The 25,041-nt window shown below is 38.2% G+C and overlaps 2 protein-coding genes across 3 annotated transcripts in view; one reads left to right on the forward strand and one right to left on the reverse strand.

Annotated features, from left to right (window-relative positions):
* SKIC3 (SKI3 subunit of superkiller complex) overlaps positions 1-25,041 on the forward strand; it is a 124,239-nt gene that overhangs the window by 16,042 nt on the left and 83,156 nt on the right. The gene's annotated exons all lie outside the window — the stretch shown is intronic.
* The window catches only part of ARSK (arylsulfatase family member K), a 34,936-nt gene continuing 12,948 nt past the window's right edge, over positions 3,054-25,041 (reverse strand). For both annotated transcript variants that reach the window (XM_079781151.1, XM_079781152.1), the window contains 5 exons: positions 11,422-11,704; positions 9,287-9,458; positions 6,298-6,522; positions 4,830-5,054; positions 3,054-3,521 (listed from right to left, as the gene is read on the reverse strand). In XM_079781151.1, the coding sequence (XP_079637277.1) occupies positions 3,214-3,521; positions 4,830-5,054; positions 6,298-6,522; positions 9,287-9,458; positions 11,422-11,704 (1,213 nt within the window). In that variant the 3' untranslated portion in view covers positions 3,054-3,213. The remainder of the gene's footprint in view (positions 3,522-4,829; positions 5,055-6,297; positions 6,523-9,286; positions 9,459-11,421; positions 11,705-25,041) is intronic.

Here is a 25,041-nt window from a genome sequence, read left to right on the forward strand (position 1 = left end):
CTGTACCTAACATACTTAAAATATTACGAATGCTTAGTAAATTCTAACAAGGGGTGCATATTAAAAGGTTTGGGTAGAACAAGTAGATTACATTTATCTTCACATGCCTGTTTTTTCAGAACCATATTTCTATGATTATTGTTTTATTTTTTCCTAAAATTAGCACATATGTCCACGCCTTAGCTATTTTATGTTCTTTAGTTTTAATCAGGAGATGGAAGGTAGACTTGCATATTTTACTTTTAACCTTAATAATCTAAGACTGAGATGTTTTTCTTATGGGTTTTACATCAGAATATGCCTGAAGTGAAATTTATTTCTCAGCAATTCATACATAACTACAAAGGTAACCTCATACAAACTCACTGAAGAACCATTAAATTACTGTCTACAGATTATTTTTTGTAAATGGAAGACATAAGATACCAACTGAAAAACTACTGCAAACAATAGGATGGTTTGGTACAAAATAAACATATAGAAATAGAGTTTGCATAAATAAGCAATAACCAGTTAGAAGATATATTGGAAGAAAGATCCACTTAAAAATAGCACCACCAACAACAAATGATAAAACAACTAGGAGTAAGCTCACCTCTGGTTATATGTTAGGATCATCAGCTGGAGAGCTTAATAAACAAAACAACATAAGAACAGAACTGCCCAGGAGCCACCCCTAGAATTCTAATTCAATTGGTGGAGCGGGACCTAGGTGGTATTTTTTTAAAGGTCCCTACTTTCCAAATATCTCTATGAAGATACTGATCTATTTTAGGAAAACTTAGAATACTACTGAATGTTATCATAGAAGATGTGAAGAAAGGGAAAAGCATACTCTATTCTTTAGAATAACTGAATATCATAAAGAATTCAATTCTCCCTAAAGTTGGCTATGAATTTAATATGATTTCATGAAAAGACTAACAAGATTTTTCATTTTTCAAACTAAACAAATTTATTCTAAATTTGTATGAGAAATATAAGTTAGAAAGAGTAGCCAGGACAGTTCGGTTTGTGTGGCTCAGTGGTTCAGCACTGACCCATGAACTAGGACAGTGGTCGGCAAACTCATTAGTCAACAGAGCCAAATATCAACAGTACAACGATTGAAATTTCTTTTGAGAGCCAAAATTTTTAAACTTAAAATTCTTCTAACACCACTCTTCAAAATAGACTCGCCTAGGCCATGGTATTTTGTGGAAGAGCCACACTCAAGTGAGCCGCAGTTTGCCGACCACGGAACTAGGAGACTAAGGTTTGATTCCCATTCACATGCCCGAGTAGGGGTGTGCAGGAGGCAGCCAATGGATGATTCTCTTTCATCATTGATGTTTCTGTCTCTCTCTCCCTCTCTGAAATCAATAAAAACATTATTTAAAAAAAAAAAAGATTAGCTAGGACAATTTTGAAAAACAAAATTGTTGCAAAAGGGACCTGTCTGACCAGATATCACACCAATAAACAAATTAGAATGGTCCATTGAAAAATGAAAAATGTTCCGAAAGAACTCAAATGGCATTTCAAATCAATAGAGGAACAGATAATTTATTCAATAAAAGATATTATATAATAAAGTGGCATTTCCTAACCAATGGGATTAATGTTAGTTTACTCAGTGCAAGGTCAATTGGATAGTCATCTTACAAAACAAACTGAAGTTAGATCTCTAATTGATAACCATTCCAGATGGGTCAAGAAGGATGAAAAATAAAACTCTAAAAGAAGATAAGTGGGGAAGACCATTCTAAATATATGTGACAAAATCCCAAAGCTACAAAAGCAAATACTCATAAATTTGATTGCATGAAAATACCAATTTCTACATGTCAAAAACACCACAACAAAGTCAAAAGATAAATTACAAAAAGGAAAAAAAAAGCCTTTCAGCTTTTCTTACAAAGATCTAATATTTGAAGCATACCTGTAATAAAAAAGACCAACCATCAAAAGAAAAATGGGCAAAGAATAGAAAAATAGGATAGGTCACAGTAAAGGAAATTCCAATGGCTAGTAAGCATATGAAAATATATTATACCTTACTCATAAAAATAAAAGTAATAATATATTTTTAACTTATCAGGTTAGCAAAGGATGTGAAGGTATTTCATTGCTGGGTGAGAATTTAAGGTGATATCATTTCTTAGGGGCAATTTGGTAGTATTTTGTGTAATTTTGCTAGACATAGGTCTTATACCAGCAATTTCACTTCTAGGTACCTATTGTTAAGTGGGGAAAGAAAAAGAGCAAGATGCAGAATATTTTTTTATAATATGCTACCATTTGTGTATGTGTGTGTGTGTGTGTGTGTGTGTGTGTGTGTGTAAGAGTATGAAGTTTGTAGATGCATGGTCTGTCTCTAAAAGAATGCATAGGAAGGTGGTGGCCTCCAGGAAAGGGGACTGGGTGGCTGGGGGACTGGGAAAGAAAGGAAACTTCATGTTCACTGTTAACTCCTTTGTACCTTTCAAAGCTTGTACCTTTTATAATATAACACCTATTTTAAAAAGCAGTAATAAAGTCAGTCATATCCAGGGTCTATATCCCATCAATTATTTCAAATACTCGAACCACATAAACATAAATAGTCCATGTCCCATCAAATACAAATAATTCATCAGATACCACCAAATACCCACAAATTACTATTTTATGGTCCACAAGTAATAATCAATAATAGTTAAAGTTATTCTACATTTTATATTATTCAGATGAATCTAACTTTATATTCTATTTGATTTTATCCTTTAAAGAGATTTTAAAAAATATATAATTTATTGATTTTTTTTTTACAGAGAGAAAGGGAGAAGGAGTGATAGAGAGTTAGAAACATCGATGAGAGAGAGAAACATCAATCAGCTGCCTCCTGCACACCTCCTACTGGGGATGTGCCTGAAACCAAGGTACATGCCTTTGACTAGAATCAAACCTGGGACCCTTCAGTCCGCAGGCTGACGCTCTATCCACTGAGCCAAACTGGTTAGGCTGATTTTATCCTTTAAATACTTCCATTAAGTTGTAAGAAGTTGCTGAGAATGAGATGTTAATAGTAATCATTTTTGAAAATATATAATTCTATAATGATTTTTTTATTTAAAATATTATACATTCTTTAAAAGTAAAAATACCTGTAATAAAAGTTTACATGTAAAACTAACACGTAAAACACATAATTAATCATTATCTTTTAACATATTTCTATATAGCTCCAGAACATTATTTTCTTATTTTTGTTGAGATTTTTTTTGGAGGAGTATGGGTTTTAAGCCACTGATCAATTGCACTTTCATACTTCCTTGGTTCTTTCAGCCAGTCTTGATGCCACCTAAGATTTGCTATAACATTTGAATAGTTTTGCCCTACACTTTGTTTCCACTTGATAAACTGCTCTTTATTGTATTGGTGGACAGAAGCAGAAACTTTAGGGTAGTTTATAATGGAACGAAGCTTCTGATCCAAAGAATAAGTAATTTTTGGAAACTTTGTAGCAATATTTGTTAGTTCATCTGGATCTGAGGAAATATCTGAAAGAAAAAAATTAAATACCTGTCAAAAGAATTACCTGAAACAAGAACATTTTTTAGAATGTCATTACTCTGTGACAGATGATGTTTTAGAATTTATTTTTATTTTCAGTTCCTCTTAGTATAGTACGATGATGGCCAGTATAAGTGGTAAACAATATACCAAAAGTTAAATACCTCTCTGAATGTTTTTTCAAATTATCTCCCTACCATCATCCCACTATCCCATTTTTTCTAATCCACACTTAGATGGCAGAAACAGTCAAATCCTTATCACTGGTGAGCTGGCTTAGCGCTAATTCTTTCTGACTTTGATGCTTTGCTTACTTTGACAGGCCAAGAAAAAAAAAATTATTGATATGGGACAATGCTTTTATTGTCCCATATCAATAATCCAAACTAAAGAATTATTTTGAGTTAATAATTTTGACCTTTGTAACAAGGAAGGAAATGTAGGGAGAAATGAATGTTAATAATGGCATTAGTACATTTACTATGTGCAAAAAGGAGGCAAGGGATAAATAAAACCTCAATTCTAATAATGCTGCTTTAAAATTAATTCACAGAATAGTGAAGCTAGGAGGTGTTTTGCAGGATAATGCTATCATCTAGTAGTGTTGTAAAGCTCTGTAAGATACGGGTGGGGTCCCTCAGCCTGGCCTGTGCCCTCTTGAAATCCAGGACCCCTTGGGGCATGTCAGACTGCTGGTAGCGCTGCTGTGGGGGGGGGGGGGGGGGGGGCGGGGAGAAGCTCATGCAGCCGCAGCTGCACTCATGAGCTCGTGAGCCCAGCATCTGGCGCCCGTTGGTCAGCTGAGTGGCGTTCCCGCTGTGGGAGCGCACTGACCACCAGGGGGCAGCTCCTGCATTGTGCATCTGCCCCCCTGGTGGTCAGTGCGTATCATAGCGACCAATCGAGCTTTTGACCAGTTGACTGGTCGCTTAGGATTTTATATATATATATAGATAGGTAATAATCCTCCAGAACAGCTGAAAGCAAGGTATAATGAGAGGGTGTTAACTACTGATTGGGAAAAATAACCATGAGTATTAGAAGACACCTTAATCAGAGAAAAACTGGTTTTGATCTTGAGTCTCAGATCAGAAGCTTTAGGGCACTAGCTCTGGAATACAGATGGTGATTTGCAAAGGATCTGCTCCTCACATGGGCAATCCTTTGTAGACTGTCCCACCATGAGAAGCAGCAGATATTCATGTAACAATGATTACTGGATCTCTTAGGCAACACTATGTAGGTCAGCTCAGCACACATCATACTACGCTTAGGAAATACATGAACAAATTTACCGAAGAGTTGAGGAGATACTGAAGCACCGTCAGAGTAGGCTATATACTTCCACTGGTTAGTTCGAAGCATGTAGGTGGACGCATTCACATTGCATCCATGGAATTCACTCAGAATCCAGGGTGGATGTAGGTTTTTTAATTTATATTTATTCTCAAACATTTCTGATGATAATGGCAACAAAGAGTATCCACTTAGGTTCTGAGGCAGAGGAATCCCAGCAATGTCTATAACACAAATAATACAATCTTTTAAAATAACTCATTTTTTATTAGTTGGACATTCATTAATGACATCATTAAAGGTCACAGAGGCTGTACATGTATTTTATAAGTAGATTGCCTGCATCCAAGTGCTTATTCCAATAACCATGCCTGGGCATGTTAACTATTTTGAATCTTAGTTTCCTCATCTGTAAAGGGAATAATAATAATACCTGTATTTCATAGGCTTATTTTAGGTTTCAATATGATAATTTATATGAAATTCTGAGACCAGTACCTGGCACACAGGAAACCCCCAACAAATATTTATTTATATCATCAGTCCTTTATTTCTGAATGATTAAATAATCACAGTTGCTTCTCACATTTGTTCCATGAGATATTAATAACACCTATATAAGAAGGGGTTTATTAGTCACACATGTTTGCAAACAATGGTTAAAATTACATAGGTGAATTTATTGTAAATGTAAATTTATTGCTGATACATATCATAAACCTTCAGAGGTGGTGTATAGTATTCCATGTGTCCCAAAGTTATTTGATGACAAAACTTTTTTTTACCCCCAAGTAGTACCTTGAGGAATTAGTATTTTGCAGAACATATGTTGATAAATCCCAGATTATACTGATTTAAAGAAAAATAATTTATTTTTTTCCTCATCAAATATAGACATATAAACAATAGCATGAGAAATGTCTAACTTAAAAAGAGGTTGTAAAAAAAAAGAGGTATTTAAATATAATATAATGTAAAAATTGCTTCTAAGGTGTCTTTTTAAAATTCAAACTATCTTTTTCCTATAGAAAAATTATCATTAATTATGGCCAGGTACTCAAGTAGTTCCAAAATTAGCCTGTATTTGCCCTCTCCACCCCCTTTCTGGTTTCAATGTTCTGTGTTTTTAGGTCTAATTAAATATTTCTAATAAAAAATAGAAAGTAATAAGTAGTATATCTGCATTGCCAGAAATTAAACAATCATATCTATGAAGTTATGAACCTGAATATCTTAAGTGGCTTATTCGATAGTCATATCCTGATTGTGAATCTTGGGAAGGAAAAATGACTACAGGGAGTAAAGGCCAAAGGAACCTGAGGAATATTATCCTCAGATTTCAGATGTGGATTGACTCACAGAGGAGTTGCTCAAGATTATAAACAAGTCAGCAGGGCCCCTGACTACTTTGCTTATTCATGCTCCAGCATTATTACAAATAAAGATTTATAGACTTACATTACTTACCAAGCATAGTAGGGTAAATATCCACAAGAGAAACCACATCTGATACTTGTAGGTTGGCCTCAATTCCCGGTCCCATTATCAAGAGTGGAACATGGGCACTAGCTTCGTACATACTCATTTTATAAAACTGACGATGTTCCATGGCCAGCTCTCCATGGTCTGAGGTGTATATGACAATAGTTTTCTCAAGAAGATCTAACTGGCGAAGAGCCAAAATAATTTCACCTACAATATAATCAAGATAAATCTTAATTACTTAATGCTTTATTCTATCATAATAAGCTCATCACAACTCTATCCTATAAGAGTTTGTCAGGATGCTACTTAACATCTGAATATTATCTACTGCTCCTAAGTAATACTGTTTCATGTGCCTGTTCCTCAGTGGACAGATGAGAGAGGAAGGAGAAAATATAATACCTATAGTATAGTTTCTTTATTTGAAGATCATGCTGGCATGCTTTTTATGTTTCTACTAGAGGCCCGATGCACGAAATTCATGCAAAGGTAGGCCCTCACAGCCGACCCAGCTGCTGCCTCAGCCCTCACAGCCCCGGCTTTGTCTGGAAGGCCATCTGGATGGTCATTCTGCTGTTAGGTCTAATTAGCATATTAGCTCTTTATTATATAGGATTAGAGAATAGGGGGGAAATTTTCCCTTTAGCGACTGGAATGATAAAAAGACAGGTCTGGACATCAGCACTATACATGTCAGATAGTGAAAGGATTGATATCACACTGACCCACAATTCCTGCCCAATGGGAGGTGATAAGAGGGGTCAGAATTCCTCTTCCCTGCAACCCTTTTCCCAAATCCCCAATCACCAGATCATGCCCATGAAGGTGGTGGGGGGTTACGGAATTCCATTTTTGAAGAAGGACTGGAAGTAGTAAAGACAGTATATGAGTGTGATGTAGCATATTCTTGGAAGGGGAATACCTGGACAGTAACATCCTCTGACCAGTCCCTGTTTCTTAGTGTCCTGAAACTTCCTCCTCATTAAAATTAAGAATTACAGCAAGGCACAGTCCAGAGAGAGGAGTCATTCCTATTCTGGCAGTTCCTCAATCTGGGATCCAGGGTTCTCTGTTTTATTTAAAACACACACACACACACACACACACACACACACACACAAAACAAAAAAACAAAACAAAGCAAAAAAAAAAAAAAAAACAACCCCAAAAAACAAAAAAACAAAAAACAAAAAACAAAACCAAAAAAAATCACAGGTGATTCAGAGGTCCAGTCAGAACTGAGACCAGGGCTCCCTGGAGTTATTTACAGAGTTCAGACCATGAGGATCTTTTAGCTGAACTGTAATTGCTTCCTAACTGATCTTGCTTGCACTCCTCCTTCCTTTCCACAGTATTCCTTGGACCATTCTGGTGGATAGCTTTCTAAAATATCTGATCATGTCACACCCAGTTTAGACCTTTTTCACAGTTTCCTATCATTTAATTCTTTAGTACAACATACAAAGCCCCTGTCCACCCTCCAAGCTCAGCCCTCTCAGCTTCCCCTACACCTTTAACTTTCACAACCCTACCAACTTAGAATCCCCTGAACTAATAATAGTTTAGACTTTCTTGCCTCTGTACATATTCTGCCTTCTATTATTGAATGCCTTTTCTTCCACCATCTACTTGGCAAATTGCCATTCTTCCTTTCTGACCCAGCTCAAGCCTTTCCTCCCTGGTGAAGCAGTCCCCACTCCCGCAGGTAGAGTGAATCACTCTGTCTCCAAGACTCTACAACTTGTATATTACTGTAGGTACAACAATGTATTATCATTGCTGGTAAGTGTTTACTGAGTTCTTACCATGTGGCAGGCACTATGGTTGCAAAGCTAGGCACTTAAAATACAATGCTGAATAAGACTGAATGTCCCTGCCTTCATGAAGCTCATAGTCTTCAAGGGAAATGGACAGTAGACAAGTAAATCAACAAAATAATTAAAGACTATGATGTAAGCAAACAAGAGTAAGTAGGATGATGGGGCTGGTATACTAACTTAGAGTGGCTGGGAAGATACCCTGAGGAGGTGATATTTGAGCTGCCAGCTGAAGTTTACTTTGTACAGAAAAGGTTCGACCCTTACTTCACTAATGCAATTACATTCTACTCCAATGTGCAGCAAAATAAATGATACTGTTTTGTGAAAAGAACTTGTTATAAAAATGTGTATTTTTTTTAAACCAGGGTTTCTCCATCTGAACTGGAAACCGCCATAACTCTACAAACACTTTCTTGACAATCATAGAGACAGGTTTGGTTTTGAGCTGAATTAGAGAAGGAACTTCAAAATGATTCTGTACCAGAATACACATGGGGAAACTGACTTCGCCTTTAGTTAAGTTTGCTCTGAGGGGCCTGGGAGAATGGGTTTGTTTTGCAGCTATTAGTCTGGGCAAAGTCACAAGATTCTACAACTAAACTGTCTAATCTCCTAGAACCTAAGCTGCCTTACAATGACCTGTCACACGTGTATCTGTGTTTGGCTGAATATAGGCAAACTTCAGAGATGTTTAGGGTTTGGTTCCAGATCAGCACAATAAAACAAGTATCACAACAAAGTTGTCATCTTTTTGATGGTGGAGGGTCTTCCCTTTAATTTGTAAAAAAGGTGTCTGTGAAGCACAATAAAAAGAGGTATGCCTGTACTGATTACTGATTGAAGCTGGTAAAAGGTTTTGTTTTAAGCAGATGATATAGCCTCCTATGACCTTTTCTTTGCATATGAAAAAATCTGAGCATTTATTAACTTATAAATAATTAAAATAGAAAAGGCTTTTATTCTACTATTAATAATGCAAATTATCCAATTTTTATATGTGAGTCTTATAATCCTAAGTTTGAAGTATTTAAGCAACTGATATAAAAAATCATCTCAGGATTTCATTCAAGTCACCAGCGAGCATAATCATGGTTTGTTGGCAAAATATTATACTTTTTCTTCATGTAATTGCTAATTATTATACCACCTACCAAGCATGGCATCAGTCTCAGCACACATAGAGTAATAAAATGCTCTAATATTCTTAATTTCTCTTTCTGTAAACTTTCCAGTGCAGTTTTTTGTGTAAGAAGAGTAATAATCTATAGGGTGCATTTCTGAAAGAGGCGACCACTTTGGGATTTTGATGGCATCATAAGACACCTAAAAAGGGGAGAAAAACAAAGTAGTAATGTTTCTCTCATCCAACAAGTATGTGTGGTGAACTAGACATACATACTTTAATTATTCAGGATAGTAGAAAAGAATGATTATGAATCATGTACTGAAAATAGTAAAACAAATAAATAAATTAGGAACAAATTGTCAATATTCCCACTAATGATAAAACAGATATGAAAATGACATGAGCTATATTAGGCAGTATTCTAGTACAGAAAAAGGGTCTGAGCGCTTTAAGATAGTTATATAATCACTTCAAATTTCAGATCAACACCCTAAGATTGTAGACTTCTTTTCTCTAATAGTTCACTAGTAAAAATGGCAATATCTAGTGAGATAGCAAAATATCTGGTAAAAACAAATACAACTTTTTCGTATATATAAATGCTTACAGTTTTGGTGAAAATGATTAAGACTTAAGATTTAAGTCATATATTTAAGCAACTTAAAAAAATTCAAATATCTACTTACTATTTATTTAAAAGTTATTTGACTCATTTCATTAGGCTAGTACTAATTCCAGACGAATTTTTTAAAGATGGAGCCAGTTAGAACTTTTTAAGAAGACATGATGTATTTGGAACTTGGACAGTATTTCCTTTAAAATAGGGTGCACTAAATAGTGATTCTGATTAGAGTTGTTTAAGTAACTTAAATTCGATTTAAGATGACATGTTTCAAAACATAGACAGTCCTCCCTCTGCATGGTTCAGATTTTAGTTACCAAGGTATATTAACTGTGGATCAGAGCATAAAGTACAAACCTTCCATCATATGCTGCTAGCTATCTAGTCTACAAATCACTATATGAATGAAAGATGTGTATCAGGGCCTCATCGGACCATTCCTTTCAAAGCCTGTCACGGACTGGTCACTGCACATCTTCTGTCCATTACACACACAGACAGCACACGGTGCCGTTGTGCTGCCTCCCTGTCTCCCAGTGAGAAATCCGTGAGACATTGTATAGAAATGGATAATCAAAAGGGAATTGGTTAACAAAGATGAGTGTACAATAAGAAGTAAATAGTGGTAACACTGGAAGTGAGATTTGATTCAAACGTTAACTGGAGTCATAGAAGAAATAGCTGACGTGGGAAGGTTGACACCGCTACATAGGCAGTCAGAGGAACTTAGTGAAGACACACTCATTGGTGTAAATGAGGAAGGTCATTGCAAAGAAAGGGCAAACATGTCCTAGCGGAAGTGACAGTGGCAAAAATCTTCACAGGAAAGGGACTCTCAGAAATATATCACAACACTGAAAGAGCAAAGGGGAAAATGTTGGAAGGCAATCGAAATTTAGTTATGAATCTGACAATATGCCATGATATAGAGAAGATGTTTGCTCCATATCTAAATTATACAATGAGAAGGCAAGCACTGTTCAAACTACTCGATATGTTTTGTTTTTCTTTTACAAAAAAGCAAATACTTTAATTCTCAGTGTTTCTAGTTACAGTGCATTAAATAAATATTGGTTTCACTGTTTTTCATTTCCCTATACATTTTTAACCCCAATAAGAGAGTTTTAAATGTTTTGACAAATGTGTTGAGTCCTAGAAAAAATGGTCACTCTCCCAGTTGATTATTAAGATCTCTTTGAGCAGTTTCATCTGGCATGGTCATTTTTTTCAATCCTGAACTGTGCACAGTGAATACTGCCTGCACTTAGAGAACATCTTTCAGTTTCTCTTTTAATAGACCTATTATATGCAAATGTATTCAATTCAGCAATAGGTTTCTAAGTTTTAACACTTATCTTATTTCTATAAAATTGCCCCTTCAGCTTTTGTCAACCAGCTATTGGTCAATTTGATTTAATGAGAATACTCAAAATTTAAGTTTTTCTTTAAAAGTGATAATAAAAGAAACAGTGAGTAAATACCAATAAAATACAGATACAATGTTAACTTCTAGTTTTTAGCACATGTAATGTACTTACTTTTTTAAGCCAATAAAGAGATGTGTGAAATGTTGAAGATCCAAAATTCTCTCCTGAAGATGGTGAAGGATAAGGGTGTGGTAAATTTAATCCCAAATATAGAACAAATGGTTGAGTGTGATTAACTGCTTCTTTTCTTAACCAGTTTACTGCTGTGTCTGTAGTCTTCCAGTCCCCTTCCATTACTCTTACTTTAGTCTTGTCAGGGATAAGATTAACCATAGGTCTGCCTTCTTGTCTGAGTAAAAAAGGAACATCTCTTGTCCATGCCTCCACACGATTGCTGGGGAGTCAAAAAGACAGGTATGCTGTAAGGTATTTATAAAGTTTTAAAAACTAAGCATAAACATAAGAAAGCAACATGAAAAATTATTTTATTTTATTTTTTTAATTTGACAAAGGAAACTTTGGTTTAACATTTGAAATTGAGTCAACATATTTCACCTTATTAACAAAAAAAGGAGATACAATACCCATGCATGGGAAAACTACTGCAAAGTAAGAGTAAAAGAAACCTTTCTTAACCAGATAAAAATATCTCTAAAAAGCTTAGAGCAAATGTTACACTTGATATTTGTTGAAATCTTTTCTCTGAGATTGGGCATGGCATGGCATGAAAAACAATTTTTAGATTCAGTCTTATAAATGTTCAGACTAATAGATCTCATTAAGAAAGTTATTGAGCATTACAAATTCAAAAACCAAGAAAAAATAAGAATAAGGTATTCATTCACCTATGTGTTCTTTAAAACTTAGCTTATTTAGAAAGGTTACTTTTTTTTATAACAAGGTATTTAGTAAAATAAAAGATGTTTTGGATTCCTAGAACTTTTTAATTTTATAGCATTTTGTCTTTTTTGTTGTTGTTATAAGAAGAAAGTATTTTTAGCCAAAGCTACTATAATTTTCTCCTGCCACTAAATCTTTATATTTTTAAAATCCTACCTCCCAGGTGTACCTTATGTGTTTATGAAGTTTAATGTTTTAAATTGTTTCTAGCTTTATCCTTCTCATTATGAGAACAATTTTAACTATGATCTAAGCTGTCTAAACTAATAGTGATACAAATTTCTTATCCATTAGAAACTAAATATACTTTCATTAGCTGATTTAAAAGTTAAATGATTCAATCAATTCAATTTTTCTAAATTTTTAGTCTGTTTTATCTAACTACTTGGTAAGTTAAGTAGCAGTAGTTACTACTACTTTTTCTCAATACATGTATAAGGATATTTAGTTGGCATAATTATTTAGGAAGCAGTCGTGAACATTTCTAAGAAGCTTGTTTTTATAAGATAACAATGTAGAAACAAAGAATATTTTATATTAAAACATAAACCCCCATATTAGGGGAATTTTAAACCACCTAAAATGACTGATGGCCCATAGATGAGCTAACATAGAACTGTTATCTGCCTTTTGAAGACAAGAAATGTAAACAGACACAATAAAAATATAATTTTTGCAGCAGATATGCAATAGATTTTGATAAATATAATGAAAAGTAGGATTCTGGTGGAATTACATCTAACAGATTCTAATCAATTCTATCTAGCATATAGAAAGCCCTAAATAGTAAGTTCTATGAAAACAATATTATAACTATGAAAACAATATAGCATTGGTTTCTCAGTCTTTTGCTTAACTCATTGCTGAAAGCTCACTATATGTGACCATTATTAGGTTACTGCAGAGAGTGGGATGTTAGGGGTTTATTACACCAGCAATACTTGTGCTAGAGTCCCCTTCCCTATTTTTTTAACGCTCTGTGTTCCTGAGATTTTTTTTTAAAACATAGGTTGATCCCCTTCAGGGTTAAAAGGCTCAAAATCAAGTTAATTTTGATCTAATGTTATCATTATGGCTAATTTCAAATTTAGCTTTATTTTGCCCTCTTACTAAATAACATGTGACTTACTCTCCTGTATTAGTGGCATCCTCTTTTGTCAATTCATGGTTATGTGTGCCTTTAGCATGAATCCTACCACTGCTGGTACTCAAGTAGAGTTACAACAAGTTATTTCAGCATTATTAGGGCAGCTGGGACAAGATTATGGTTGAAGGTAAAAGTTCTGCTCTCATAATTGTCAATTTTTCCTCTTTTCTGGCTCTCTCAGGAATCTTGAGTAAGCTATCTGATTAAGAGAGTAACATTTTGGTTAGTTGATCCATGTTCAGGCATTGTGCCTAAGTATAAAGTATAATTTTACTTCTCCATAATCTAAAATCACTTAATATATTTTAGGTATTCAGTAATATTAATAACTAGAAACCCGTTGCACGAAGTTTTGTGCAATAGACTTTTCCTTCACCTGGCTGCCGGCACCAGTTATCCGCCAGCAGCAGTTTACCTCTGGCCACCCGCCGATCAGAGTGCCTCCTGCCAGCGCGATCAGCAACCCGGGAGGAACTCTGATCGGGAGGCGCTCCAATCGGGCGGGTGGCCAGAGGAAAACTGGTGCTGGCGGAAAACTGCTGCTGGCGGAAAACTGCTGCCAGCAGCCACGCAATCGGCCACCACCAGCGTCTCCCGCTGGCCCCATGGGTCCTTCCGCAGCGTTGGCCTAACCGCCGGTGGGAGGAGCGGGAGTCGGGGACTCGCGAGTCCCCGCCCCCCGCTCCTACCGCCAGCCAATCGGCCACCCTGAGTCCCGCCCCCCCCGCGCCTCCAGCCGGCCCAATCGTGGGCGTAGCGGAGTGATGCAATTTGCATATTGCCTTTTTATTATGTAGGGTTATAATCAATGTTGACTGTTCTGTTCTCACTACTCCCGGGCCATCCCAAGCCTCCTGGGCTCTTGTTCAGCACTAGAAGAACAGTAACACAGTATGAGCAGTGGCTGCTACAAGAGCTGTGATTCTCAGCTCGGTCTGTTTTCTCAGCCTAACGCTCCTCCTGGTCAGCAATAACACACAAATGAAGAAAATGGGGCCCTAGCTGGTTTGGCTCAGTGGACAGAGCATTGGACTGCGGACTGGAAAGTCCCGGGTTCAATTCCGGTCAAGGGTACATGCTCGGGTTGCGGGCTCGATTCCCAGTGGGGGGTGTGCAGGAGGCAGTCGATCAATGATACTCTCATCATTGATATTTCTATCTCTCCCTCTTGCTTCCTCTCTGAAATCAATAAATATATATATAAAAGAAAATAGGGAAAGAGAATGTGAATATGCAACTTTATAATCCTATATAATAAAAGCCCAATATGCTAAGTGTCTGGTTGTCTGGTCGTCCATTCAACCAATCAAAGCGTAATATGCTAATGATATGCTAAGGCCACTCAACCGCTTGCTATGACATGCACTGACGACCAGGGGGCAGATGCTCCAAGTAGTAAGTTATCTTGCTGTTGGGTTCTGGCCCATCAAGACTGAGCGAGACTGGCTGGACACGCCCTTTAGCCCTCCCGCGGTCCCTCCCCAGCTGGCCAACCTCCTGCGTCCCTCTCTGACCCCGATCATGCACCGGTGGAGTCCCTCAGCCTGGCCTGCACCCTCTCACAATCCGGAACCCCTCTAGGGATGTTGGAGAGCCGGTTTCGGCCCGATACCACAGGCCAGGCCTCAGGACCCCATTGGTGCACGAATTCGTGCACCGGGCCTCTAGTTTATTATAATTACTGTAACAGAAAGATAACGCTTTTAAAATTATAATTCTCTTTACTAAGCAACCAATGTCTCTAGGCCCTTTTTAATTAGGCCAAATTGTTGCACCAGGAAATAGTATCTTTTGACCATGTGCTTAGATCTACTTCTTTGTCTTGTTCTAAGTGCTTTCTTTCTCTGCACCTTCCCGACCATTAATTGCTATAACCTCCTCCAAATATAAATTTTGTAATTATTTGCCCAATGTGGGTATTTTGAACACATTTCTTTCTTTTCCATTTCTATGTGCTTTGTCTGGAATATCAAGAGTTCAGTTTCAATCAGGACAATTAAAAAGAACTTGTACTAATGGTGAGGCACCACGACTACTGTGGTTTAGATAATGGTTCATTGGCTCCTCTCATTGTAAATTTACAATAGACATGAACATACAGTGTGTATTTCTTCAAGTGTGACCCAGGGATCTCTGTGAGGACCCAAGAGGCTTTCAGAGGATCCATGACGTCAAAACTGTTGTCACAATAATATGTTATTTGCCTTTTCCATTCTCTCTCTTTCATGAGTGTACAGTGAAGGAGAACACTCTTATTTAGCCTCAGGTGGGAGCTCAGATGTGAAGTATACTTATCTCAAAGGAGTCTGTTCTCTGTAAACTTAGAGAGGCTTCAATGTCATTTTGTTTAAGTACCCTTCCTAAATGGTCCAAGATCTCGTTCAACTCTTGACAGAAATGTAAGAGGGGCTTCTCTTCTCAAAGAAACACACAGAATAACCACAAGCTTCTTATAAAGGTGTTCACAGTTGGTCACACCTTGTCCTCCTTCATCCTGAGAAAGTACTAAACTGAGGTTCAGTTCTTTTAAAAAATATATATTTATTGATTTCATAGAGGAAAGGAGAGGGAGAGAGAGATAGAAACATCAATGATGAGAGAGAATCATTTATTGGCTGCCTCCTGCACACCCTACACTGGGTATGGAGCTCACAACCCAGGCATGTGCCCTGACTGAGAATCAAACCACTCTTGGTTCTTAGGTCAACACTCAAGCACTGAGCCACTCCGGCCAGGTGAGGTCCAGTTCTTTATATCCCTGCTACTCCCAAGAGTGGTCCACAGACCAACAGCATCAGCGTCACCTGGGAGCTTGTTACAAATGCAGTCTCAGGCCCCCTCCCGAAACCCCTGAATCAGAAAGGGTATTTAACAAGATGTCCGGGTGATTTTTATGGATGTTAAAGTTTGAGAGGCACTGCTCTACATAACAGTGCAATAATTATTTTATGAAAAAAACACACCTCAATTTTAGAATAATCAAAATAGTTTCCCTAGTAGCTCATAAATAGGAGAATTACTCCACCTTGGTTCAATTCCAGAAAACAAGGTGATGGCTAAACACACTCTCCTAATAGTCAGCAGTTTGATTAATTTCTTGTTAACACCAAAATCTCCTTTTACTAAAAATGGAAAATAAAGCTACCTAACACATTACCAACTAATTATTGCATAAATTTGCATATGTGCCAGTGCTGTGTGGGTTTTCTGTGCCAATGTGCCAAATTCTACTGGATACCATCAGTCCACAGGTGGCACAGGATTAATTTACATAGTGACAATCTCATCTGAAAAAAAACATAATTAAAATTGATGAGAAATAAGTTTTCTTTCAAACTGAATTAGGAGCCTAGAATTAAACCTTCAGCTTCCTAAGATTCCTAAGATAATTAACTATCTCAGACTGTGGAGAGATCCATATTTCTCCTCTCTCTCTCTCTCTCTCTCTCTCTCTCTCTCTCTCTTAGATCCATATTTCTCCTCTCTCTCTCTCTCTCTCTCTCTCTCTCTCTCTCTCTCTCTCTATTGTGCAAGTGTGCATGTGCGCGCGTGCGCGCGCGCACACACACACACACACACACACACACTCATCAAATTATTGATGGGATTATAACAGGTAGATTGTCTCAGATAAGTCTCTTTCATGAAAAATTACATTTCTGAATAATTCTCTTGCAAATAAGATCAGCCTAATAAATTCTGTAAGAGAAAAAGGAACCTATACCCTTTCCTATGAAATACTCTTCTCTCAAAGTTGTGAGAAACACTTAAAGGCTGTCATCCATCTTCCTTACATATATGATCACACACAAAAACAGTCTGTTTTAGTTGAATAAATAATACCCACTCTGGCAAGTTCAGACTGGAACATCACTTTTCAATATACATTATATAAATACTCAATATATGTAAATGTTCTCATTGATTAATTTTATTAATTACAACTATTTTCTTTTTCTGTGTGTGAAATTTCAATAGCTGGTGCTCCTTAATCCTTTTTCAGTCATAGAGCTATTTGTAAATATGTGAAAATCATGAATATTTTGCCATTAAACAAATATACTAATATTATAAGGTATAACATAGTAGAGGCCCAGTGCATGGGATTCGTGCACTGGTGGGGGGCGTGGCCTGTAGGGATTGGCCTGCTGTGGGAGCGCTGCTCATCAGGTCTGCCTAGAGGCTGTGGCCCCGCCCTCTGAGCGGCTGCTCCCTGGTCCTGCATCGGGCAGAGTAGGTCTCAGTCCCGCTGCGGCCACGAACCCGCCTCCCAGCCTCCGGGGTCAGCTCTATGAGCCTGGTGGCAGCGCTGCATGGCCTGCAGGTGTCCGGAGGAGGCAGCAGGGAGCGAGGAAGAGGAGCATGGGATGAGGAGGTGACAATCGCAGCCCAGGTTCCTGCCCGTTGATCCGGGGTTGGCAGCGGGAACAGCCAGTCATCCTAGTCAGCCAAGCACTGACCACCAGGGGGAAGCTCCCACATTGAGCGTCTACCCCCTGGTGGTCAGTGCGCATCATAGCGACTGGCCGACCAGTCGTTCTGCCATTCAGTTGCTGGGCTTTATTATATAGGATATTTTTATAATTTCAATATACTTGATAATATTACCAGAGGCCCTGTGCACGAAATTCATGCACGGGTCGGGTCCCTAGGCCTGGCTGGCGGTCAGGGCCGATCTGTGTGGCGACTGGCGGGGCGATCAGGGGTGGGGGGCCCCCGCTGGTACCCACCTTGGCTGGCCTGGGGGCCTGCGGGCTGGGGGCAGCTCCTGCGGGCAGTGTCTGCTCCCTGATGGTCAGTGTGTGTCATAGCAACCGGTCATTCCACCGGTCATTCTGCCATTTGGTTGATTTGTATATTAGGCTTTTATTATATAGGATACTTAATAACACATTTTACATTAATTATACTGTTATTAATATTACATCATTTTATTGATTGTATATATTTTATTATATATTTACTAGAGGCCCGGTGCACAAAATTCGTGCACGGAGGGGGGTTGTCCCTCAGCCCAGCCTGTACCCTCTCCAATATGGGACCCCTCAAGGGATGTCCAACTGCCCGTTTAGGCCCGATCCCACCGGGCAGTCGGACATCCCTCTCACAATCCAGGACTGCTGGCTCCCAACTGCTTGCCTGCCTGCCTTCCTGATTGCCCCTAACCGCTTCTGCCTGCCAGCCTGATCACCCCCTAACCACTCTGCTGCCAGCCTGTTTGCCCCCAACTTCCCTCCTCTGCCAGCCTGGTCACCCCTAACTGCCCTCTCCTGCAGGGTTGATCACCTCCAACTGCCCTCCCTTGCAGGCCTGGTCCTTCTCAACTGCCCTCCCTTGCAGGCCGGGTGCCTCCCAACTGCCCTCTTCTGCTGGCCATCTTGTGGTGGCCATCTTGTGTCCACATGGGGGCAGGATCTTTGACCACATGGGGGTAGCTATATTGTGTGTTGCAGTGATGATCAATCTGCATATTACTCTTTTATTAGATAGGATAGAGGCCTGGTACAGGGGTGGGGCCAGCTGGTTTGCCCTGAAGGGTGTCCCGGATCAGGGTGGGGTTCCCTTGGGGCGTGGGGCGGCCTGAGCGAGGGGCCTGTGGTGGTTTGCAGGCTGGCCACGCCCCCTGGCAACCCAAGGGGAGGCCCTGGTATCTGGAATTTATTTTCCTTCTACAATTGAAACTTTGTAGCCTGGAGCAGAGCCAAGCCAAGCCTGGGGCTCCCTCCGAGGCCGGCAGCCATTTCTGTTGGGGTTATAATTCAAACTTTGTTGCCTTAAGCGGGTGGGCTTGGCCAGGGTGTGCGGAAAGCTTTGCTTCCCCTATTGCCAGCGGCAACCCTGGCCTGCTCTGTCAAGCTCCATTCTGCCGCCATTTGTTTGAATTTGTTTACCTTCTATAATTGAAACTTTGTAGCTTGAGTGGAGGCTTAGCCCTGGCAAGGGCAGGCGGAAAGCTTGGCTTCCTCTGTTACCTAGGAAACCTTGCTCTCTGTGGCTGTAGCCATCTTGGTTTGGGTTAATTTGCATGTTTGCTCTGATTGGATGGTGGGCGTGGCTTGTGGGTGTGTCGGAGGTGTGGTCAATTTGCATATTTGTCTATTATTAGGTAGGATTATAAATATATTTATGCAATTACATAATGCAAATACTATATAATAACCACAAATACATTTTAAGCAAAGGTTTTATTTTGCATGAGTGTGGTGGTGGATACTGAGGGATTTAATGGACCTAGGTTGTGAACTCCAACCTAGCCATTTCTAGTCTTCTAGTGAATTCATGACTATGGGAGCATCAATATTTATAACTTTAAATTTTGACATGACTATAGCCCTTAACAGAAATGTTTGCTGCAGGTTGGGCTTACTTAAATAAAGGCAGCTTTTTTTATTCATGTCAAGAAAAATTTGTGGAATGCTTACCATGTGCCTAAAAAATTCTGTAAGAGTTCTAGGCAGGAGTTTGAGGTGACTTCTTAACTACCAAAACGATATTACCACCTTGTATCTACTCAGGCATAAAACCCTACTACTATACTTTTAAAAATAAAGGGCCTTATTCTACCTTGTGGAAAAAGCAACTGTGATAAAATAGTTTGGCTATGACTATAATTATATTGGTTTAAATCCATTCACTACTTTTATATCAAAAAAGGGGAAGACTTCTATTATACTCTTAATTTAACATACAACTGGAACAACTCTAACATTTAAGATTTTTATAAGTTTTTGTTTTTTATATCATACAGAAAATATAACCTGGACAAAATTCCATCAAATCTGAAAGATAAAGCAGGTAGATTGTTCCCCAGTAAATCTGTCATTAAGAATTTGCCAAGAAGTCACTGCATAACACATGTCACCATGTCTATAGCTCTTGGTGAAGGGGGACCCAAATGACTGTATTGTATTGTGTAGGATTGAACTCTGTCCTGTCAACTGGTCAGGGGTGGGCACCTCACCTAAGGACCACATCCTTAGGTCCTTCACCTGGTCAGCAATTTTGATGGGCTCTGGGATGAAATATGAGTTGGCCTATCATCCTTATTTACAAAATTTGAATTTGGGAAGCAAAGTCAGGCAACTGGCAATTATCCAAAATACAGCCATGAGTTGAGTAAAAGTCACAACAAAGGAGATGAAGCTTGAATATAAAAGGGTCATGCAGGCCAACGTTATGGTAGGAAATGATATAAGTGAGAAAAGACCCAGAGCCAAGGAGAGAAACAAGTTATGAGTCATGACTAATATAAAATACTACTGAACAACTCATATACTTTACAGTCATACACTTTATAAAATGTTCCCCCTGATATTGCCAGTACCCACCTGGCACCACACATAGTTATTATTATATTATTGATTATATTCCCTATGCTGTACTTTACATTCCCATGACTATTTTGTAACTGCCAATCTGTACTTCTCAATCCCTTCACCTTTTTCACTCAGTCCCCTAACCACCCTCCCCTATGGCAACCATCAGAGTGTTCTCTGTATCTATGAGTCTGTTTCTATTTTGCTTGTTCATTTATATTCTTTGAATACCACATAGGTGAAGTCATAAGGTATTTGTTTGTCTCTGACTAACTTATTTCACTTAGCTTAATGTCCTCTAGGTCCATCTGTATTGTCACAAATTTTTTAATGTTTTATGTATTTATTACTCTTGTTTTTAATATAACTTATTTGTAAGTTCATATACAAATGGTAATTTTAAATTATTTTTTGGCATATATTAAATTATCATATTTTATTTTATTTTTTTTTCTTATTAAGGTATTACATATGTGTCCTTATCCCCCCATTGCTCCCCCCACACACACTCATGCCCTCCCCCCCCTAGTGTCTGTGTCCATTGGCTAGGCTTATATGCATGCATACAAGTCCTTTGGTTGATCCCTCCCCCTTACCCCCACCCTCCCCTACCTCCCCTCTGAGGTTTGACGGTCTGATCGATGCTTCTCTGTCTCTGGATCTGTTTTTGTTCATCAATTTATGTTGTTCATTATATTCCACAAATGAGTGAGATCATGTGATATTTATCTTTCTCTGACTGGCTTATTTCGCTTAACATAATGCTCTCCAGTTCCATCCATGCTGTTGCAAATGGTAAGAATTCCTTCTTTTTTACCGCAGTGTAGTATTCTATTGTGTAGATGTACCACAGTTTTTTAATCCACTCATCTGCAGATGGGCACTTAGGCTGTAAGTTTTAATTATTTTTTTATGATTGCAAAATATTCTGTTGTATTTATGTACCACAACTATTTTATGCACTCACCTATTGATGGGCACTTGACTTGCTTTCATAGCTTGACTATGTAAATGCTGCAATGAACATAAGGGTGCATATATTCTTTCAAGTTAGTGTTTTGGGTTTCTTTGGATATATACCCAGAAATGGAATTGCTGGTTCATAAGGCAGTTCCATTTTTTAATTTTTTTGAGAAATTTCAATACTGTTTTCCATAGGGGCTGCACCAATTTGCATTCTCACCCAGAGTGCACGGGGATTGAAGTGGAAATTCAAAAACAAAACAAAACAAAACAAAAACTTACCTAGAACTGCTAGAAAAAAATCAATTTACAGAAACAGCAGTCTAACTAAAAATAGAAAAAGTGCTAATTTGGGGGAATCCAAGCAACTTTGTGTAAATATTCTGAGACAGTTTTGCTGTCATAATCCTCCATTTCTTATGAGGCCTGACACCTTAAGTAACTTTATAATCTACACTAATAAAAGAGAAAGATGCAAATTGACCGTACCTTCACAACGCCCACCAGCCAATCAGGAGTGAGTATGCAAATTAACCCAACAAAGATGGTGGGTTAATTTGCATGTGCAGGCACCCAGCGGTCAGGGGCGGGATGCTTGCATTGTCACCATGGTGACGATGCAGGCGTTCTGCATCGCCCCAGCCGCACCGGGCCTCTAGGCAGCATGGGAAGGCAGAAAGGCAGCTCCGGCCTGAGCGAAGGCAGTGTGGACAGCCAAGGGAAGGAAGGCCCATTCTTGCACGAATCTTCGTGCATCGGGCCTCTAGTACTACTATAAATACCGTTGACATTTTCTCCAGAGAAAAAAGGCACTTTTAAGAGTTTATACAAGGTTACAGGGGAAGGGTTTGGATTTATAAAAGGTATCTTTCAAAGCTTGAAAAACCTGGATTCTGACTGGAGCTTTCATATACAAAAATAAAGTACTGGGTAAAATAATGGGAATTCTAAGGAAAAAAATTTAGTTATCTGGAGTTTTATATGATCTCAGACTAAAATGTATATTACAGGAATTTCAATTTGAAGATATGTTTTGCAAGTAAAGAGACCTTAAATTTTCAGCAATTTAAACTTAAGGATCTTTCATAAGCTGAATGTTCAACCAATATTAAGCTTTCTCATTTTGGCCTTCATTAACTGTAACTAAAATTTTACAAAACTAAATAATATCTGTCATGATTTTATAGGAATTCAAACCTCTTCAAGGTTTAATTACAAAATTTAAATTGTCTTGTCCCTGAAACAGACACATTCAGGTTTATTTTCAGGCCGATACTAAAAAAAACAAACAAACCAAAAAATTCACATTCCACCCTTCAGTATCTTCCAACTGCTAAAAGTAGATATCTCTCTATAGTCATGGAAGGTTACTTTTTAGTCAGTTTTTAAAAGAATTTATTCAATCCCTATAATATTCCTTCCTCTATATCTCCTTCTGCAATAGTTATTTTAAAAGTTCACTAGGAGCCCTGACTGGTTTTGGCTCAGTGGATAGAGCGTCGGCTTGCGAACTAAAAGGTCCCAGGTTCGATTCCCGTCAAGGGCATGTACCTTGGTTGTGGGCACATCCCTGGTAGGAGGTGTGCAGGAAGCAGCTGATCGATGTTTCTAACTCTCTTTCCCTCTCCCTTCCTCTCTGTAAAAAAAAACAACAAACAAACAATAAAATATATTTTAAAAAAGTTCATTAGGAAATCTAGAAAAAAATAGATTAGCAAGAAGGAAATAAAAATATCCTCAAATGGCTAACACTGGCAAAAGTAGAAGATAAACTCCATTATGGGCAGCTAAACATCATACATTAAACTTTAGTAATTAAACGGGGAAAAAATCCAAGAATTGGAATGAGTTTGTAGGCACAGAGCGATCACTCGTGCTACAGGAACCTGAGTAGGAGTCATGGTAGACAGCAATCTGAAGACAGCCCCAGAAGCTGCTTCTGCCAAGAATTTGCTAGTCATCAGAAGTGAGTTCTGGAATAACAAAACAAAACAAAACCAACAGCAGGCTCTTCCACTCTCATAAAATATCATGCTGAGAATGTACCCAGAATTATGCAAGCTGTTCTAGATACTCAATATCAATAAAGATAATAAGGTGTGTAGGAGGGTGGGTGGGGAGAGGGTCTAAAAAAGCTTCTAAAATGACCAAAGGAATGGATGTCTTTCTTCACTGTAAGGGAAAGAATAAAATTAAATCATCCTCAGTATGGACAAAACTGACCTAAAGATACAGTGATATTAGATTATAAAATAATAGAGGATATGGTTAGGTAAACACAGACTTATTCACTAGCCTGCAGAGTTCTGAGGGACTGAGAGAGGGCCCTGTGGTTGCTGTTCTTGACTTCTCTCCCTCTCCTCTTGGTCTCTCAGGTTCTATTTACAAAGCCTGTGATCCTGTTGGTCTGCTGGCCTGACAGGGATAGGAAGAGTGTAGCCTATGATTTGCTTGCTTTTGCTAGAAGCTCTAGCTTAAGAGTTTTTCCAAAGCAATCCTCCCACTTTGGAAGTAAGTCTTTAATTTTTTCATTTGTTTGAGGGGATTAAAATTGCCTATTGTGAATTTGTGTGAGGAAAACATAAGCTATATGAATTGAGAACATATATAATTACAATGATGGTAAGATGAAATAAAAAAGAATTGGATTTTAGGTTTTAAACTTTTAGCTAGGAATAATAAGACAGTAGCTTGTTTAAATTCTCTTCTAATGCCACAAGAATGTAAGTTCCATGAGATTTTTGTGTTTTGATTACTACTATATTCCCATCATCTAAAAATAGTGTCTGGTACATAGTAGGTGGTTCAATAAATATTTGTTGAATGGGTAATGCATACATCCAATTTTAGTTTTGTAAGTTAAATAAAGATCATCTTCTAATATTAGTACTTTAAGGAATATTACTTAATATTCAAATTCTTTATTAAACTGTACTGATTTTAGAAATCTAGCTTTTAAATGTCTATATGAAATCAATTACTTTATAATTCTATACACTTACAAATTAACATTTTCTTTGGTTTCATTACTTCTAAAAAAATTGACATAACTAATGTCAATTGGATCTGATCCCTTAGAATGTGGAAGAGTTAAATTTAAGATTAAAAATGCAGTGTGGTATTAATTATATACCGCTAAGGCCATGCTGATGAGTATAAAATACATAGTTTTAGATCACAGTTTCTCATCCTCTGAACTACTGACATTTTGACCTTGGTACTTCTTTGCTGGGCGGGGGGGGGGGGGGGGGGGGGGGGAGGGGAGGGGGACTGTCCCGTGCCTCATAAACTGTTTAGCAACCACCCTGGCCGCGACCCGCTAGGTGCCAGTAGCATTCTCCCAGTGGTGTCAACCCAAATGTCTCCAGACATGTCAAATATCTTCTGGGGCGAAAATAGCCCTCA

The sequence above is a fragment of the Cnephaeus nilssonii genome, assembly GCF_951640355.1.
Source record: "Cnephaeus nilssonii genome assembly, chromosome: 2".
NCBI classification, from domain to species: domain Eukaryota; kingdom Metazoa; phylum Chordata; class Mammalia; order Chiroptera; family Vespertilionidae; genus Cnephaeus; species Cnephaeus nilssonii.